The 19,113-nt window shown below is 40.7% G+C and overlaps 4 protein-coding genes and 1 long non-coding RNA gene across 9 annotated transcripts in view; 2 read left to right on the top strand and 3 right to left on the bottom strand.

The window, feature by feature from the left end:
- Window positions 1-19,113, top strand: part of LOC128890177 (flotillin-2) — a 158,575-nt gene that overhangs the window by 6,255 nt on the left and 133,207 nt on the right. The window lies entirely within an intron of this gene.
- Window positions 435-5,717, bottom strand: LOC128890170 (glucose dehydrogenase [FAD, quinone]-like). Of its 2 annotated transcripts, none has more exons than XM_054148435.1 (3): window positions 5,092-5,717; window positions 4,171-4,709; window positions 435-3,251 (listed from the first exon to the last, which is right to left on the bottom strand). In XM_054148435.1, exons 2-3 carry the CDS (start codon window positions 4,703-4,705, stop codon window positions 1,972-1,974), a joined length of 1,815 nt encoding a protein of 604 aa, XP_054004410.1. In that variant the 5' UTR covers window positions 4,706-4,709; window positions 5,092-5,717; the 3' UTR covers window positions 435-1,971. The 2 variants fall into 2 exon arrangements, with proteins under 2 accessions (XP_054004410.1, XP_054004409.1); XM_054148434.1 differs by having other exon boundaries at window positions 5,267-5,717.
- LOC128890191 (uncharacterized) overlaps window positions 6,315-19,113 on the top strand; it is a 17,068-nt gene continuing 4,269 nt past the window's right edge. Inside the window, exon 1 of the long non-coding RNA XR_008460575.1 lies at window positions 6,315-6,453. This is a non-coding gene — a long non-coding RNA (uncharacterized LOC128890191). The remainder of the gene's footprint in view (window positions 6,454-19,113) is intronic.
- Window positions 7,000-9,520, bottom strand: LOC128890158 (glucose dehydrogenase [FAD, quinone]-like). Its single transcript, XM_054148413.1, has 2 exons — window positions 7,704-9,520; window positions 7,000-7,300 (listed from the first exon to the last, which is right to left on the bottom strand). Exons 1-2 carry the CDS (start codon window positions 9,477-9,479, stop codon window positions 7,157-7,159), a joined length of 1,920 nt encoding a protein of 639 aa, XP_054004388.1. The 5' UTR covers window positions 9,480-9,520; the 3' UTR covers window positions 7,000-7,156.
- The window catches only part of LOC128890160 (glucose dehydrogenase [FAD, quinone]), a 14,164-nt gene continuing 4,959 nt past the window's right edge, over window positions 9,909-19,113 (bottom strand). Inside the window, exons 2-4 of one of the 3 annotated variants that reach the window (XR_008460565.1) lie at window positions 14,512-15,557; window positions 12,790-14,031; window positions 9,909-12,342 (exon numbers count right to left, since the gene is read on the bottom strand). Coding sequence is in view for 2 of the 3 variants with exons in the window: in XM_054148415.1 (XP_054004390.1) it covers window positions 12,946-14,031; window positions 14,512-15,333 (1,908 nt within the window). In the remaining variant the exon portion in view is untranslated. Of the gene's footprint in view, window positions 12,343-12,509; window positions 14,032-14,511; window positions 15,558-15,905; window positions 15,995-19,113 lie in introns of those variants that run through there. The other 2 variants (XM_054148415.1, XM_054148414.1) reach the window with 2 other exon arrangements.

Genomic DNA, 19,113 nt, shown 5'->3' with positions numbered 1-19,113 from the left:
TAAAGTGTTGAGTACATCAATGATTTTTCACAAATGTTGTGATCACAGTCATGTTTCCTATAAGGAAAAGTCTTGCACACTGTCTTGCGGTAGCAGGAATAATTATTCCAGGCACCATACTCGTAAGCATGCGAGATTGAGCAGTCTCCGACCAGGGACTTGTACCGTAACATGAAATACCGGTATATTTGAACACATTCTGTAGAATTTTATACCTGTACGTGTTACCATATCATACACATGAACGTTTAATTGTCTGTGTACTTTGAAGCGTGATTTTACAAGAATAACTCCTCAGGAGGTCATCTGAAGGTAGTGTTTGAATTTGTCTTTTTATCGGGCACAGTATTGTAACAATGAAAATACCTCATCTCGTTCAACAAAATACCAAACACTTTAAAGTCTCGGAAACCAGACCTTGAGGCCATTCTTTTGCTCATCATAATACGTCTCTCTTTAAATAAAACATTTTCAAATCTCGAAACTTCAGACGTGATTCACCCCGTGTATCGATTTTGGTATCTCGCTGATATAATATCGTTATTAAGATCCTTCTGGTGTGACGACCGAAAAATTACGCATAGTTTAGGAATTTTGTTCGTAGCCTATCAAATAATGAACGATTCCAATATTTTTTCTACTAATAATTTGTATAATGATCGTACGAAAATATTTATATACTCTTTTTGAATAGTATTATTGGTAGAAGAGACGTTGGGATCGTTCTTTAGACTACGAACGAAATTTTTGGAGTATGCTTAATCTTTCGAAAATGTTCGTAATCTATTAAATAAAGTTCCAATGTGTTTTTCTATTCATAATTTGTATAAAGTTCGTACGAAAATATTTATGTACTCTTTCTGAATAGTATTATTAATAGAAAAACATTGGAATCGTTCTTCATTTTATAGACTACAAAAAAATTCTCGAAGTTAATTAAATAAGATAATTAAAGAATGATAGTTGTAGTTAGCATTTTTTGGTGACGTATTAACATTAAACCTACCGGCATTTCATTTGCAAGTACATATTTCTATCGTGGTAGGACAGATGACTAGTCTTAAAGACACTTCTTTCAATTAAGGGGTAACACCACTTTAGAGGCTGAAATAAAGGCCTAACTTTGATAATTAATTTTGAGAGCGCCGCAAAAGGAATAGGATTTCTTTTTACAGGGTTTATTTAACACATATTGAAGTATAAACAAAAACTGTTGTCTCATTATTTTAGTACAAAATAGCGGCGCTGAAGGGAGTCTTCAAAATTGAGTTTTTTTAAAACGCCTTCATGGGAGGACGGTTTTTTCGCTCTGTATAACATTTGGAACAGAAAACCAATACAATTTATGACATATATACTGTTTGCTATAGAAGTACGTAGCAGTTTTTTTATTTAATGTACACTTTCGTTTTTATTAACAATTAACTATTTATTTTTTGACCTAGAAATGGGTTAGTGCGCTATTTCTACACTATTTGATTTAAAAAAAAACCCTACGTACTTCTATAGGCAACAGTATATAGATTATAAAAGTTTTTGGTTATTTATTCCAGATTTTATACTCAACGAAAAAACCGTCCTTCTGTGAAGGCGTTTAAAGAAAAGTCATTCTGGAGACTCGCTTTGTCGCCGTCATTTTGTACTAAAATTACAAAACAACAATCTTTGTTTATACTGCAATGTGTGTTGAATAAACCCTGTAAAAAGTAATCCTATTCCTTTTGCGATACTCTCAAAATTAATTATCAAAGTTAGGCCTTTATTTCAGCATCTAGAGTGATCGTACCCGTCAAATGCAAACAATATTTCACTTGTTACTAAGTTGAACAATGCCCGAAACAATTGTATATAATTCATATATAGCATAAAGGAACTGTATAAAAAAGTTTGAATAGTCATTTGACCGGTCGTGGTGGGTTTAGTGTTAAAATCATGCAAGTATAAAGTCCCTGTCTCAAACCATCTCATTCCTCACATCCAAGATCGTTTAATCATGTCCGCCGCCTTCTCACCGATCATATAAATCCCTGCGTTCACGTGCCCGGAGGGCATCGTTGGCATTATCGATGCATCCGCGACCCTGAGCCCTTGAACCCCGTATACCCTCAGCTGTGGATCCACAACTGCATCAGGATCGCTCTTAGGACCCATCTTGACGGTGCCTATCTCATGGTTCATCATCGAAGGCAGATGTTTAACCGCGCATCGCCAGTAATCGTCGCTAGCAAATTCGAACTTGTCGCAGCCAGGAATCTTGATATCGTGCAGCCTGGTACCGTACTTCTGGAAAGCAGCCGTCTTCGAGATGTTGATGGCGTGCTTGATCCCTTCTAGAATGATCTCCAAATCCGCTGGATGCGTGAAGAAATTCGGGTCCATTTTAGGTGGTTCGAAGGGATCCTTCGATTTTAGAGTGAGTCTACCGACGCTCCTCGGGTTCTGCAGGATGGGCCAGATGGACCAGGCGTCCTCGTTCTCGATAGGCTTGAAGACGGTGTCGTAGAGCTCGTCGGTGATCCGGAGCGCCTTCTTCAGGGGATAGCCGCCGTCAGAGTGGAGGGATCCCGACGCGAATAAAAGCTCTATGTCTGGCCTACTGTCCGGAGCATACTTGGTTCTGATAAACGCCAGAGCTTCCGCTCCGCCAGGAAGAGACATCAAGCCGCTTCTGTTGAAAAAGTACTGCACAAACACGCTCGGTCTCGCCAGTCTGCTTTGCAGCAACGCCACGGATTGATTCACCATGAAAGTCAAGCCGAGAAAGCCGATGTGCTCGTACATGTTGTAACCGACTTTGGAGTCTTGGATGACCTTGATTCCGAGTTCCTCCAGGTGATCCTTGGGGCCTATTCCAGACAACATCAGTAGCTTCGCTGAATCGATCGTTCCCGCTGAAAGAACGACCTCCTTAGAGCTGAAGACCTTCTTGGTCTGGTTGTTCCACGAGTACTCGACCCCGATAGCACGCTTGTTCTCGTCGATCAAGACTTTGGTGACTGTTGCACCTACGACGATGTTCAAGTTCGGTCTGTTGAGTCGCAGGTAAGCTTTCGAAGCGCTGCACCTGGACCCCTTGTCCATGGTCGCTTGGATGTACGAGAATCCGATCTGGTCCTGGCCGTTGTAGTCCACGATCTTGTATCCGAGCTGAGTTCCAGCTTCTAGGAAAGCTGTGGCCAGCTCCGTGTGGTATGGAACGTGTTCCACGCATAGATAACCTTTGTCTCCGTGGTAGGTGGAATTCTTGATGCCTGGAAATGATTTGCTATTGAGGAATCGTTAACGGACCTCGATTCATGCGTAGAAGCAAGTATCGAAGCGCGAGCGAGTTGAGAGGATCGAGATGAAATAAATAGGAGAACGTAGGAGGCAACGTTAAATGCTTTTACTCCAATTTTTTCGAGAAAACTATAAGCGCAAAGATATTTATTGAAAATATAGTTTTTCGACTGGGAATATTTATGCATTCATGGCAAATGTAAATGTACTAAAATATGCAATCCTACAAGTGCATCGATATAATTTGTCTAAATTTAAATGATAGGCTTCATGTTTCCAAATCAATTTTTCATTATATATATTAGGGGGACCGAAAAGTAACGTCATTTCTTTCACGTTAAATTCAAACAAATACATTCTTAATAAGTTTCTGCTTTTAATCAATTATGTAATCAGCCTTGCTATCAACAGCTTTTTGTTATCCAGTGTGCAAATTTTCAGTGCGCAAATTTTCAGTGCTAAATCGATAAAAATTAATGAGCTGATGAATAATAAACAAGTATCGAGTGTCGCAGAAACGACACTACTTTCCAGTCCACCTAATATGTATATGTGTATATATATATATATATATATATATATACAAGTGTAAAGTTTATCCATGTACATATTTATAACGAAACATTTATTTGAAAACATCGAGCCTATTATTTAATTTAGACAAACTTCTTTAATATTTATAGAGGGTACGAATATTTATGAGACTTTACACGTTGCAAAATGTGGAAGACAAAACATACTTTGAAATTTAAGTTTCCGCTATACATCTGTGTATATGAAGATATGAATTTGCATAAGCATTTGCAATCTAGTTATACGTATGATAAATATGCGTTGACCTAGATTAGAATCTGTTCCATCCGTCCAACACGCAGAAGATAACCGTCTCACCTGGAACATCGAATCTCTCGCTTTTCTTGTAATAATACAACGCGTCGTTATAAGACCAGCCCTCGTTCCCGAGCGCGGCCCAGATGTCGTAATCAAGCTTGTTTCCTCGCGTGTGGATCATGTAATTGAGCGAGCTGGTACCGCCCAAAGCTTTGCCACGTGGCCAGGAACATTGTCGGTTCACCATTCCCAGACAGGCGTTCTTTTGAGGCTCGACTTTGTAGCCCCAGTTGAAGTTGGACAATTGGAAGTAACCCACGAAGATCGGGATTTGATTAAACAGAGTCTCGGTCCCTCCAGCTTCCAGAAGGAGGACGTTCCATTTCTTGTTCTCCGAGAGACGATTCGCCAGCACGGAGCCAGCCGAACCGGCGCCTACGACGATGAAGTCGTACCGCTTGTTACTCGGATCGATTCTATTTAAGACTTCCAACGAGGGCCCGTAACTCTTCATCAAGTCCAGGAACGATTGAGATTCTCCGAAGGAGATGAGGAGGGGAACCACCAGCAGTAATATTCCGACGTGACGAGCCATGATGCTGGGAAAGAAATAAGCCTGATTAGGAGAATTTTACCGAAAGGATAAAAACAAATTTTCTCGTAATCTCACTTAAGGTGCAAAATTAGAGTGCGTCGTATGCTTGTATATACATGTTTCCATTTTTATTTATTTTCATCCTACCGGTTGTTGAGTACTGTGTATATCAATTTGTTTTTTTTTTTCAAGATTAATTTCTTTCTGTATGCAATGTATGCAAAAAATTCTTATTTCCAAACGTAATGATGTTTTTTTAAACGTTAAAGATATCTTTATTTTACTCTAATTTTTGTTTCACTAAATTTTATCTTCATTCCTTTCAAACTGAACATTAACTCGTATTTTTATTAGTACAGTGGTAAATGCAAGTGATTTTTAATTACAAAGCAATGGTTTATTCAAGAACACCGTGTATCGTTCTGGTTGACACTTTACACTTCATCACATCGAGAAACACACGCACTATAAATTCCAAGATAAACAACGTAGAATCGTTTGTTAGCCGAGAGTACAACTCTATTATCACCCCATCAAACATGCACGCTTTCGCCACTGCACTTGATCGCGGTACTACACATACCGTACGTAGAAGTTGCCCATAAACCAGTCCACTTTCATTCACACACCGAGTACGCGTTATGTAACTGGTAAACAGAACACTCGATAACGAGTATCGCGATGAATTTCGTAATTGTCAACGAGCAAACCTTTCTCGAGGTACAAGTCGATTCGTTATTCGTGCATTATCGCAAACGAAGCTTGTATTTTTCGAAAATCATTACTGATAACTCGTGCATTATTGAAATTACTCGAATGAAAAAATATATTTAGCGCCTTTGTAAGTACAATCAAGAAGCACAGAAAATCGCGATTTGATTCGCGGTTTGGTTTTCGTTAAAAAAAAACATACAGAATCACCACACTCGTCTAGATTTTCATTTGTGACAAAACAAGCGAGTACAACTTCAATTGTAATCATTCGAAAATATTCGTGGACAAAAGTTTCGACCGTCAAGAGCAATAACACAGTATAAACGTTTCGATCCCTCGTGTCAACGCTGTAAACAAAATTCGTCAATTTCTCAGAAATTTTTTTCAAACAGTTTTTGTATTTCCTTCGTTCTATCGCGACCTCGTACAAGCATTAAACTTTTACGGGACCGCGTATCCTCGACACAAAAACCGCGATTTATCGTGCAACGACAAATCACACGAGTCCAGGAAGGCGAGCAAAAGTTCACGCGACGTAAACGCGTTAAATGTTAGACGTAGTTCAAGTCTTTTTACTCGTCATTATCGTCGAACGGGATAACGTGATCTTTTGCTTAGTTGTTATTACCATAGTCTTCCGCGCGTGGCTAGTTAATTCGTGACTTCCAGCGTCGTCGAGCACAGGTGATGTTGCGAGGCTGCCGAAACTCCTTCTGAGAACCTCCCGTGTGAAGACCACTTTCCACTTCGAGATCCGCTAGAGAAATGCGCTTTCACGGCGACGTTCACGTAATACTTACAGAGAATTGAGTAATAGCGCTTTGTACACCGTCCATTCGTTTCTCGTGGTTTCTCTGTTATGGCGTGCATCTATTTTATCTCGCTCACGTTCCACTTTTATGCCCGGTATAATTCGCCATGATATTCTACATTCGTACGTAATCACTGCGCTACGTGTGCGTAATTTTGGGTCGTTGCGAATAAATTGGGCACTGTTGCTTCCAGGATTTCTCGACTTGTGCAAGAGACGTCAGGTGAGATGAATGCAACTGTTGTATTTTCGAGGCACGTACCGGTAATGGAGGAGTGGGTGACCTCTTGTTGAGAAATCAATCCCCTTGTGATTTTTCTCTTTAGCTAGACAAAATTAATGGCGAATTCAGTCTCAGGGTTTATATTCTCGCTGGTTGTGTAGAGAAACGAATTTGCGTTAGACAGGTATAGCGAATCACTGATTACGATGGGCAAAAAACGAGGAAATAAAACGTTAGTGTAGTAGGTTTGTCTTGTCTGATTACTAGTTATTATTAAAACAGAGGTGCAGTACGTGTTTGTATAACAAGTTCCGAATTAGTTAGCAATTCAAATTCATAAGTGAAATCACAGTCTAGAAACACATTATGTCTCTTGAGAAATTAAAAAGCTATCCGAATGAATTGGTCGAACGTATTTGCATAGGGAAAGTAGTACACCCACCTGTAGCATATTATAAATTAATTTATTTTCCATTGTGGTACTCGACGAAGCAACCTGTTGGGTTTACTTGCAGATAGTTTATTTCTTCTGTTATAGTCTTCTGTTAAAGATCAGAAATATACAAAAGGGACGGCGGGAAAAGGTGGGATTTCATTTGCTATACAATTTGAGTTATCTTGAGAATCCCAGGAGAGGAAATAACAAAATAAGTAGTTTGTTTAGCTTAGTTTCCATGTTGATGCTGCCTTATCAGTCTGTTAATCAACTCTTCAGGTATCCCCATTCTTCTTTAATCATGTCGGATCCTTTCTCAGCAATCACGTACACTGGAATATTTGTGTGAGCCGATGGTATGTCCGGCATTATGGAAGCGTCAATTACTCTCAGTCCTTTAATTCCGATTACCTAGAACCATGAAGTATGTAGTAGTATTATTTAAGAATTAATCGAGTTCTCGATATTATTTTGTTCTTTTAAACATTTGAATCGTTACGATAGGTCTCATGATAAAAAGTAATTCTAAGCGGACTTGCCTCACTTACAATATCAACTCTTTTGAAATATTATTGCACAAATAAATGATAATTGCACAAATAAACTTTAACTAATTTTGTTCACAAAATAGACTCGCCCCATTTTCCCCATTTCAATCATTCTCACCAAATCTTGTAGTTGAGACGTTTTCAATAATTCAATAATTTTAAAAAGAAGTCCAAAGAGCATGGATCAAATTGACCAGCTCGATAATCCTATAGTTAATTACGTTTCGTAGGTAAATTATCGAAACACAATCTTCAGATTTACATACCTTCAGAGTTGGATCGACAACAGCGGTAGGATCACTCCGAGGGCCCATTTTACAAGTACCGCTATAGTGATAAATAGTCAACGTGTGTGCCCTTGCGTTGCATATCCAATAATCATCCGAGTCAAACTGGTATTTCTCGCACTCGGTGATCGTCCTATTATAAAATGTTGTTTCATATTTCTGCATGGCTTTCGTCCTGCTAAGCTGGAGAGCTAATCTAATCCCTTTCACCATGACCCTCCTGTCTTCCGGTTCGTTGTAATAATTCGGCACGATTATTGGCTTAACGTTCGCGTCTTTAGACCGCAATCTTATCCAGCCACGACTTTTCGGCCGCAGTAGCATCGGGAACACTCCCCACGAAGGCACATTTAGAAACTGCGCGTATTTGTTCACTAATTCGTCATTGAGACCGAAATTGTCCATGGTGATTTTCTGCCCGTAACTAGAGCTGGCTAGAGCCAACAGTTCCATGTTTGGGAGTCCGTCGCGTTTCTTCGGATCGTCCACGTCCACGAAGGCGATCCCTTCGCAGCCTCCACTGATCGTCAAGACCCCTTTGTGCTCTAAGAGAAAGTCACTAGTGTATGACTTGGAAATGTCCATCAATTCCATCAGAGTTATACCAACTGTCAGGTTGATCGCGAACGTCATTCCACCGTGGGCTATGTGGTCCATGAGATTATCGCCGACTCTCGAGTCTTTGATCACTTCGATCCCAAGTTTCGTCAGGTGTTCAGCGGGCCCAATACCCGACAGCATCAACAGCTGAGGAGATCCGATAGCTCCCGCGCACAGAATTACTTCTTTTCTCGCGTACACCTTGTAACGACGTTTGTCTTTCACGAACACAACGCCCACCGCTCGTTTGGTCTCTTTATCGATCAATATCCTGTGCACCATGCTCATCTTCGTCACGTGAAGATTTGGCATGCTCCTCCCGGTCAGATACGCTCTGTTGCTGCTCATACGATATCCACGGTACATGGTCGCCTGTATCTTCGAGAATCCGATCTGTTTCTCCCCGTTGTAGTCCACCAGAGGATACCCGAGCTCCTGGCCGCCCTCCAGGAACGCTGGCAACATCGGCGTGTGATAAGGCGCGTAGTCCAGGCTCACTGGGCCTTTCGTACCACGGAACTTCTTGTCCTTCCTTATATCCGGTATTTGCACGTTCTCCAGTTTCTTGAAGTATTTGAGAACGTCCTTGTAAGCCCAGCCAGGATTGCCCATCTTGGCCCAGCGATCGTAGTCCAGAGGGTTGCCTCTGGTGGCTATCATGTAGTTCAGAACGCTGCTACCGCCCATCACTTTACCTCTGGGCCATCGGCATTTGTGTTGCTTGAGTCCTATGCAGTAATTGTCGGATGGCTCCGTCTCGTACTTCCAATTGATCTCGTCCATCGGTTGCAAGAACGACGCCAGCAGCGGGATGTCCATGAGCAGGCTTTCCTCAGGACCCGCCTCGATCAGGAGAACTTTGACGCTCTTGATCTCGCTCAGCCTGGACGCCACGGCTGCACCAGCCGTTCCAGCGCCCACCACGATGAAATCGTACACGGAATTCGGCGAAGGCGACATATTCGGTTGAGCGGTCCGTGCGAACCTCTCCATGTCGCAGAGGAAATTCAGCGCGCCTAGTCCCGTGTTTAAGATGTTTTCCGTCGGAGTGGTTAGTCTTTCTTGGGCGTGCACGCACGACTGAAAGAATAGGACGTGGACGGATGACAGGAAAAGTACCGAGACGAGAAGGAAGGAGCGTTTGAAGATGTTCATTTTGAATGGGTTTCAAACAGGAAAATGAGACTAACGACTCAATGCTTAACGCACGGTATATATATCGGCGTTATTTTTTAATGTTTTTTTTTTCCGCAAACATCGTCAGTCGATGCAATATTCATAATTATCGAAGAGACCTTTCCGGATATTATCATGAGAGAATAGTCAACTATGCGGATTTGCGTACTGTGGTTTCCTGACTGGCGTGAGTTTTATTGTTTCGAAGGGCTTAGGGCAGCGTGTTGATACTCGGTATACATTGTATATGGTTGTATATGGGAAGCAGGGATGATAGAAAAATCACGAATTCTTTTTATTCGTTCTCCATTTTCTTAAAGGTCTATTTACACATATCCGTAACGTGTCAGTTCCGTATCCGTTCAGTTCTGTATCCGTTCAGTTCCGTAATGTTCCATCAGTGTCAGTGATTTTAAATATTCTTCTGTTTTGTGTTTTAATGGACATATTCGCACACATCCGACACCGCTCCGAGACGTTACTGATACGGTACGGATACGGAACTAATACGTTACGGATATGTGTTAATAGACCTTAACTCGGAGTGAACCGAACTGGTTTATCGATAGTGTTTTACACTGATGCTGTTGTTACACGTGTATGTGATTGACCCTGGAGCGATCGATTTTTGTATATACATGTAGTTTATGTTCGTTTCTATACTCCCACTCAACAATTGATCCACAATTAACAAGCACAAGAGAGAACACTGTTTTTGTTCGATATTGGGTGATACATAAATGGTCCAACATTTGTTGCAATGGATTGGGGAAAACCCAGAAAAAACTCAGCCAGATCTGCGTAACCGCGGACGATGCAATGGATTTAAGTACAAAAAAATAATGAGAGAGAAAAGTGAAACTAAAAGAAAAATTTGGTACGAGTTAATGCATTGAATTTTGAATTTTAATAAGGTTTTAATGTTTTATGCATGTTCTTTAAATCCCATTTGCCTTCGAATGTACGAGAATTAGACCTTCGACAATGACTTTGTGAATGTGTCTGCTAATTGTTTATCTGTGGAAATATATTTAGGTATTATCAATTTTTCTTACACTTTTTCTCGTGTAAAACGATATTTTACGTCCATATGCTTTGATCGTTTATGGTCTGTTAGATTATTTGCAATGGTTATGCAACCATTATTATCCTCGAAAATAATTATTGGCTCCTTAAGATTTACTTGTATACTCTGTAAAAGCGTGCTAAGCCAGCGTGCTTCTTTAGTTGCTTCATATAATGCCGTATATTCAGCTCCAGTAGAGGTAGTTGCAAGTGAATATTGTCTTTTTGTATTCCACGAATCGTATAACAATCACACAATTTAAATACATACATAGCCAGTTGTAGTTTTCCGATCGATTTCATATCCTGCCCCATCGGAATCTACGTAGCCATTCAGCAGATTTTGATCATTATTATTTCGTTTCTACACTAGTCGAAGTTTTAATGATCCTTTTGCGTATTTCAAAACTTTCTTCAAATTTTTCTATAGTTCTTTGCTATTTTTATTTTGAATATTTAATTTAAAGCATTAAAGTCCAACTTAGCAGGCAATGGAATATTTAAACTATTACAATCAATCGCATTGTATTTACGTAAAATGTTTTCCAAATAAACATTTTGATCTAATGAAATCGTATTATTAACTTCCCGATTTATAGGGAAGTTATTGTATTTGTTCTTTCGTGTAACGTTTACTCTTAAAATAATTTTATCTCGTTCATATCTTTCTTTTATCTTAACTAAAAATTAAGTTGTTTCCGGCAGATTTAATTCGACAAAGGTTTGATTGTCTTTCGCAAATCGTTTATTTTTAAGAGCATACAATGAGGTAACAGGATCAAACGTTTCCTACGTTTCCTAAACGAGCACAGCGTGCGATAGTTAATTAAGGTTTGCAATGTGGAAATTACGCAACGAAGTATGGCACGTAGACGAGACCCATGTCACAAGGGACCGTCATACAGTGATACAAAAGTTAGATTTACATGTGATTTGAATGCGTATTAGCGATGGGCTCTGTAAATGTAAATGGCTTTTCTATATTACATTTTGAAGGGTGTTTTATTAGGTGAGCACAATATCATCACCTAACTTTTGTATCATTGTATGAGGGTCTTTGTTAGCCGAACTAACGTTAATTGTTTAACTGATTGTCCCTTTGTTAAAAGTACCTTCCGTTCTTTATTAAAAATCAATCGCAACAAGAAGGTGTTTTTGAAACCATTATTTAGGTACAAATGTGCATTAATTAGCTCATTGCCGGTGTAATTTCTATACAACAGACACTTTTCCAGTGAGTGACTAACAATTAAATATTGAGTATCGTATCATATATTTTGTACACGACTCTTTATTCACGTCTCATTAGTATTCGATGCCTAGTTTCTTTCTTAAAAAATCTTCGTTAAATTATAACAAACTACTGGAATATAGATGTTGTCATCGATTCAACAACTGAGGTCACCTAAACTACGCTATAATTAGGTTAACAAAACTTCAGTTTTTATATACGCTATGCATGTACAGTCAACATATCACAATGTAGGGTGTGCAAACATTATTTCATTCACGTCGCACAGATGTTTGATCTACATGTCAACAACACACAGTATTTCCTCGTTTCAAAGTTAACAATCCTTCGTCTTTCGTCACATTTCATTCTGCTTCGGTTAGAAGTCAAGCAAGAAGAATTATTAGATACTGTTCACCACTAAAAATTAATTTATTATGAGACACCATTAAAAAATTTAAAGTAATCTTTGACTCGTATTTATTTCCATGCATTCCTTCAGCAGACAGCTAATGACAAAAATAATAGGATCCCGTTAGATTGAAACTTATATACAGGGTGTCCCAAAAATGTTGGAGGTCCTTGAAAGGGGTGGTTCGGGAGGTGATTTGAAACAACTTTTTCCTTTGCAAAAATGTCGGATGGGGCTTCGTTAAGTAGATATTAATAAAAAAAAATCGACCAATCAGAGTGCGCGGATACCGTTGGAGCGGCCGTGGTAGCGAAGGCTTCGAGCTAAGCGGCTGCGTCCAATGTCCTTCGATGCACGTCGAGTCACTTGTTCGCGTACGAGAGCGGCTACCTAGCGCGTAGCCATCGCTGTCGCGGCCGCTCCACCGGCATACTCGCGCTCTGATTGGTCAGTGTTTTCCGTTAATATCTCCTCAACGAAGCCTCGGACAACAATTTCGCTAAGGAAAAAGTTGTTTCAAATCACCCCCTGAACCACCCTTTTCAAGGACCTCCAATATTTTTGGAACACCCTGTATATACAATTTTTACATCAGTTTTGAAAATAAAAAGCCGAGAATGAAATCACCCAACAATTAGGCCTCGAAACGAAGAATTACCGTTCAACTAAACAACTAGCAAACATTTAATTCCGAAGTGAAAGATCAACCACAACAATGAATCCAATCTCCACTATTTTCACTTTTCGTCACGAAAACGTCTAATTCGTTCACTCCTCGCATTCTCCGCAGCCAGCCAATCGTTTTTCACAATATCAGCCCCTTTCTCCCCTATCATGATAACCGGCGCGTTCGTGTTACCACTGGAAATCGTGGGCATGATGGCGGCGTCGATCACCCTCAGTCCCTCCACACCGTAAACTCTCAATTTGGAATCAACGACAGCGTAGGGATCGCTAGGTGGTCCCATCTTCGTCGTTCCAACGGGATGATAGATCGTCATCGAGATGTGTCGGATGTGGCACTCCCAGTAGGCGTCCGAGGCAAATTTCAAATGCTTGCACCCTGGCAGCTTGATGCGATGGATCCTCGAGCCGAATTGTTTGAAAACCTTCGCCTCGCTGACGCGCATCGCTATTTTTGCACCCTCCACCAAGGTGGCGATGTCCAATGGATCGGAAAAGTAATTGGCGTTGATCAGAGGACTGTGAAAGGGATTCGAGCTTCGTAGCCTGACCGTGCCGCGAGATCTCGGTCTCAGGAGAAGAGGTATTATAGTCCAGGCGTCTTTATTCGCTATTGGCCTGTACACGGTGTTGTAAACTTCGTCAGTGATCCCCAGAACCTTCCTAACCTGGATTCCAGCGTCCGAGTTTATCGACGCTGGAGCCATGTGGAACTGAATGTCTGGGTAGTCCATGGATCGATTAGCGTATTTAGTATTGACGAAGGCGTAGCCCTCGACGCCACCTAGGGTGGTCATGGGGCCTCTTCCGTTGGCCACGTAGTGCATGGTCATAGGAGCAGCTTGGAAACGGTCCTGGACGATGGCCACTGGTTTGTCGACGAGAAAAGTCAAGCCACCCATGCCCACGTGGTCTTGGAGGTTGTCGCCGACGCGGAGATCCTTGAGGACTGGGATTCCAACGTGGCGCAGGTGCTCCTTGGGACCTATTCCTGAGAGCATCAGGATTTGGGGGCTGTTGATAGCTCCAGCGGAAAGTATCACTTCCTTTCGCGCTCTGACGATCTGCCGACGACCGTCCCTGACGAATTCCACGCCAGTCGCTCGCATCGTTATCGAGTCGATTAGGATCCTGGTCACCTGCGAGCAGAGTTCGGCAGAGTTGAGATTGAAGAAATACTAAAATCGTGATCGATCGCCAGTCGGAATAAGCTAGTCGTTAGACAAATTGAAGAATTATTAGAATTATGATTAATTGTTAGTCTGAATAAATTAGTCGTTGGACATCGTTAGTCGCGAATGTTTTGCACAAAAGTAATTGCAATTGACGAGTATTATCTGACTACTTAGTATTTTCTGACAGTTTACTTTCATTAGTCGCGAACGTTTTGCACAAAAGTAATAGCAATTGACGAGTATTTTCTGACAAGTTTACTTTCATTAGCCGCTATTATATGGTAATTATTGTGATTATAGAGTAATCATTAGTCATTAGTCGTGTTATACGTTCAGGAAAAGTGTTACCATGCATAAATATACTTTATAAAGGAATTATCATTTGCACTTAAAGAAATCAGTCATTGCTACAAAAATGATTGTCTCGATTTCACCGAACCCTACCTGCGAGTTCATTGCCGTGTGGATGTTCCTACGCAGCCTGACGGGTCGCAGGAACGCCTTCGCCGTGGAGCACCTGCTGCCCCTGCGAATCGTCCCCTGGGCTATCATGAACCCTGTCTGCCGTTCGCCGTTTATATCCCTGTTCTCGTAGCCCATCTCCACCCCAGCCTGAACGAAAGCCACCACCAGCGGCGTTCTCCACGGTGACTCCTGGACAGTCAGGTAACCGCCCGTGGAGTGATAAGGACTCTTCTGCAAGTACGGATTCCGGTTGTCCTCGGATTTCTTGAAGTAGTAAAGCGCCTGATCGTACCCCCACCCTGGATTACCTAGAGACTCCCAGTAATCGTAATCGTGCCTGTTCCCACGTACGTAGAGCATGTAGTTGAGGACGCTCGAGCCACCTAGAACCTTTCCTCGTGGCCAGTTGCAACGGCCGCCCTTCATCGCCAGACAAGCTTTCCCCGTGGGCTCGGTTTTATACTTCCAGTCCAGCTTCGTCAGTTGCAAATAGGCTGCCAACGAAGGCACATCGGTCACCTCGTTCTCATCTGGACCGGCCTCGAGCAGTAGAACGTTCCAGTCTGGTATTTCTGAGAGTCTACTAGCGACTACTGCCCCGGCTGATCCTCCACCGATCACTATGAAGTCGTATTCAGGGTACAGAGGGTATCTGTCTATAGGTCGACTCTCTGGGTCCAGTTGGTCGTAGCGATAGTAAGACAGGCCTGCTATCAGCAGAGGGATCAGCCATAGGCTGGTACCCATCAGACCCAAAGCACCCTTCAGGGCCGACGTCACTACTATGGTGCTGAACACCATTTTTCTCTAATTGGAATTTCCTTAGCGCCCTCGAATTAATTTCTTGAGCTCCCAATGCTTCGTTTCGATGGTATGTCATCTCACGCGTAGGTTTCTGAGTTTCAATGTGGGAGAATGTCCGGCGGTCGCGTGCCGATTTTCTCGATCCTATGCACTGCGTAGAAGTTTATGCTCTTCATTGTGCCTGGGGTGCTCTTGCCAGGTGGTTCATGGAGAGCTTGGCCCTGTGTACAGAGGTAGAGTGAATCAGGGGGTTGATTACGAAGTAGTTATGGTAAGGTTAGTGTTTATGTAGGGTATCTTTGAAATTGGGCAAAATTCACTTTAGATTGAAAATGTTTCAAATAAATACAAGCAAGGCTATTGTTAATTTTAAGAATTTTATCCTCGTGGACGAACACTTTCAACTAGCAATTTGAGTAAAAATCTCCATTAAGCCAACTTTCGAATCCCTGCCAGAAAAATTCATCATCGCTATCGGAGCAATCTGAAATTCCTCTCGAGGGTCCAGAATTCACAGTGAAACTGTTCAAATTGCTCGTTATAGTTTCGCTTATCTTATTCTCACATACAGGGCACGGCTCATTCGCGTAACGTTTCAGTTCATCCGAGTCATTTCCTTTCTCGAGGACGGTATGCAAAGAAGCGACGAGGTTCGAAATCAATTTCTCCCATTTCACAATCGAACGATTGTTCCTAGGAAGAATGCACTTTCATCGAGCTACGATCGCTAAGAATACCTCCGCTATACCTCGAAGCATTTAAAACATAGATTTTTTATCCGTTAATATTTCTTTTGCTTGAGGTTTCCAAAATACTTCTACCAACTTACATTAAACAACATTTTTAAATTGTCAATTTTCTTTTAATCCTTTTCTCCCTAATTTACATTATAACCACATTTGTAAACGAATAGAATGAAATCAGTTCTGCTTTACCTGACGTAGAACATTCTACATAACTTGTAAACAAATTGACCAAGCCATTTGAAGATTTTATAAAATCTTGTATATATACAGCCAGTCCCATAAATATTCGTACCCTCTATGTCTATTGAGGAAATTTGTTTAAATTAAATGGTAAGTTTGAAGTCTCCATCTGTATACTTGTATAAATATACATATATATATTTATAATGAAAAATTCATTTGGATATATCAAAACTATTATTTAATTTAGTCAAACTTCTTCAACAGACATAGAGGGTATGAATATTCATGGATTTACTGTTTCTATAAAATAACCTACCGAATTTAAGAAATGTATGTCAACTACTTCGCCTGCCAAAACATCAAACTTTATTTAGTCAAACTTCTTCAACAGACATAGAGGGTATGAATATTCATGGATTTACTGTTTCTATAAAATAACCTACCGAATTTAAGAAATGTATGTCAACTATTTTCCAGAAAGTTCGTGCCGATTTCTAAGGAACATTCAAAAACACGTTTGAATTTTAACACTTTATTTACCGGGAGCCTATTTTTAGGCTTTTTAATTGCAGTATTTAGCTATTCGAATTTATTTACTGTGTTGATGGTTGTCTACTTACAATGTTCAGTGTTTGGAAGCAGACTTGGCTTTCAATGTACCCAGTAACAGTATACAGGAATTATTGTCAGCCTAGATTGGCGTATGATACTGTAGAAAATTCTTTTACGAATTAAAGTCTGTTTCTAAATAGCCCGGTAGATAAAGTGTTAATATATATTTATTGAATTACATAGGTGCCATTTTGTTCCACAACCTTTCCACCTTTTAAAGGATTTATGCATGTTATTTGTTTTCAACCACTCAATCGATATATTCAGACCTGTACCACCTACCAAAAATCGACATGGACTTTTCGGACAACCCAATACTTCGCCTGCCACAACATCATGAAAATTGCCTAGGAAGTAGTCGAGAAAGAATATCCTTCTAACGTTTTCTCGCTGTTAAAGAAAGGAGTCTGTTAATAGCTCAGTTAGATCGCGGCGATTGCGATGGTAAATCCAAGTTGGACGAAGCGGAAGGATATAGACTAAGGCCTGCAGGAAATATCAAACGTTCTAATCGGCAACTCGCGGTGCACTCGATCAACTAGGTTCAATTTAGGGGTGGCACGATGGTTCACGGTATTGGTTTAATTCCTCGCGAGTCTGGCGAAACGTCGACCAAGTTATGTCGTCGTCGGTGGAAAATCGGAGACGGTGATCTCATAACAGGGAAAGGAGAAAGTGTTTCACCGATGTAAACCTCTGCCACGCTCGTTTCCTTCTACGAGATCTCGCGGCGAAGTTACGTGGCCTCTCTCCGTCATGTTCCCTGCTTTCGTTACGAGTCTGTCTGCCATAGGCAGCGAGCCTTCCTGACCGTGAAAACGGTACTAATAGGCGATCACGAAGCAAACGTGTGGCTATCGATCAGGCTATTGTCGTTGGAATGGCATCGTGATACGCTGTCTCGCGTGTGTCACCCAGATACGATTGTAAATAAATATCAGATCCAAGGGAAAAGATTAATGCACTCGTCTGTTTGTATAATTTGCTCGCGTTGTACTCCAACTGCCCCTAATCGATACGAATTTACGACTATTTGTGTTTTTATAGTAGCAGAGAAAGTAAAGTGAAAGATTCAACGAATTACTGCTTCGCAACCTAACCCTAGATTTAAATCTAATCTAATCTGAAATCGTTGTTGAACCTTCTTAAGACTGATTTAGAACGGTTCCAATTCTCTCGTTTCTAATAGTTACGATGCCTAATTAAGAAATATGAACTTTCTTAAGGTTGGTTTAGAATGGTTCCAATTCTCTCGCTAATTAAGAAATATTCTCTATTTTCGTTACGAGCCTGTCTATTGGCATCGAGGCTTCCCGGTCGTGAATATGTTACTAACAGCGATCACGAAGCAGACGTGTGGCTATCGATCCAGGGTATTGTCATTAGAATAGCACCGCGAGACACTGTTTTGCGTGCCTAACGCATCGGTACGTCGCACAGAAACGATTGTACATAAATATCAGATGCGAGGTGCATGAGTAATGCACTCGCGTGTTGCGCAATTTGCTCACATTGTATTCGAACTAGTCCTAATCGATGGAATTTGCTACTTTTTGTGCTGCTATAGTAGCAGAGAAAGTAAAGTGAAAGATCGAGATTCAGCGAATTACTGTTTCGCAACCTAACCTTAGATTTAAATTTAATCAAAAGAGGATGACAACGATGTTGCAGTAGCTTCTTAAGATTGGTTCAGAAGTATGTAAAAGACGATATTTACAGATATCTAAAGAATATTATACTCTTCTCTTGTGAAATATATAATTTTATATAAAAATATCGCATCATTATCTTTTACACGAAATATTTGTTCATAATCTGAAACGTGTTGATTTACATTTAGATCTATTTTTGTCCCATGAGTCAAATATAGTAACTTTTTCATTGATTCATGGAACCACAAATAAAACGAGACATATGAAGAATATTACTTTTACCTAATGAAACAAATTCAAGGTGTAATTAAAACTTTTGTCCAAATGAAGATTTGCCTTAGGCAAGAGTTACAGTGGTAATGTGTGCGATGGAGTTGAAAACCTTTTTTCTATGAATCTTTTCTAACGAGTAAAAGAAATTAGTACTTCTTTTTAAGGCTTTCTTTTCAACGTAACTGTAAACTGCGGTTTCACTATGATTCCACGATGACAAGTTGGAACTGTGTTAGGAAACGAGTTCAGGCGAAGCTGATTACGAATCGAAGTGTGACCAGTGTTATGAAACGATTCGTATTCAATGTTAT

The sequence above is a fragment of the Hylaeus anthracinus genome, unplaced genomic scaffold (genome assembly GCF_026225885.1).
Source record: "Hylaeus anthracinus isolate JK02 unplaced genomic scaffold, UHH_iyHylAnth1.0_haploid 12000, whole genome shotgun sequence".
Lineage (NCBI taxonomy): Eukaryota > Metazoa > Arthropoda > Insecta > Hymenoptera > Colletidae > Hylaeus > Hylaeus anthracinus.
This window is presented reverse-complemented; position numbering and strand designations above follow the sequence as displayed.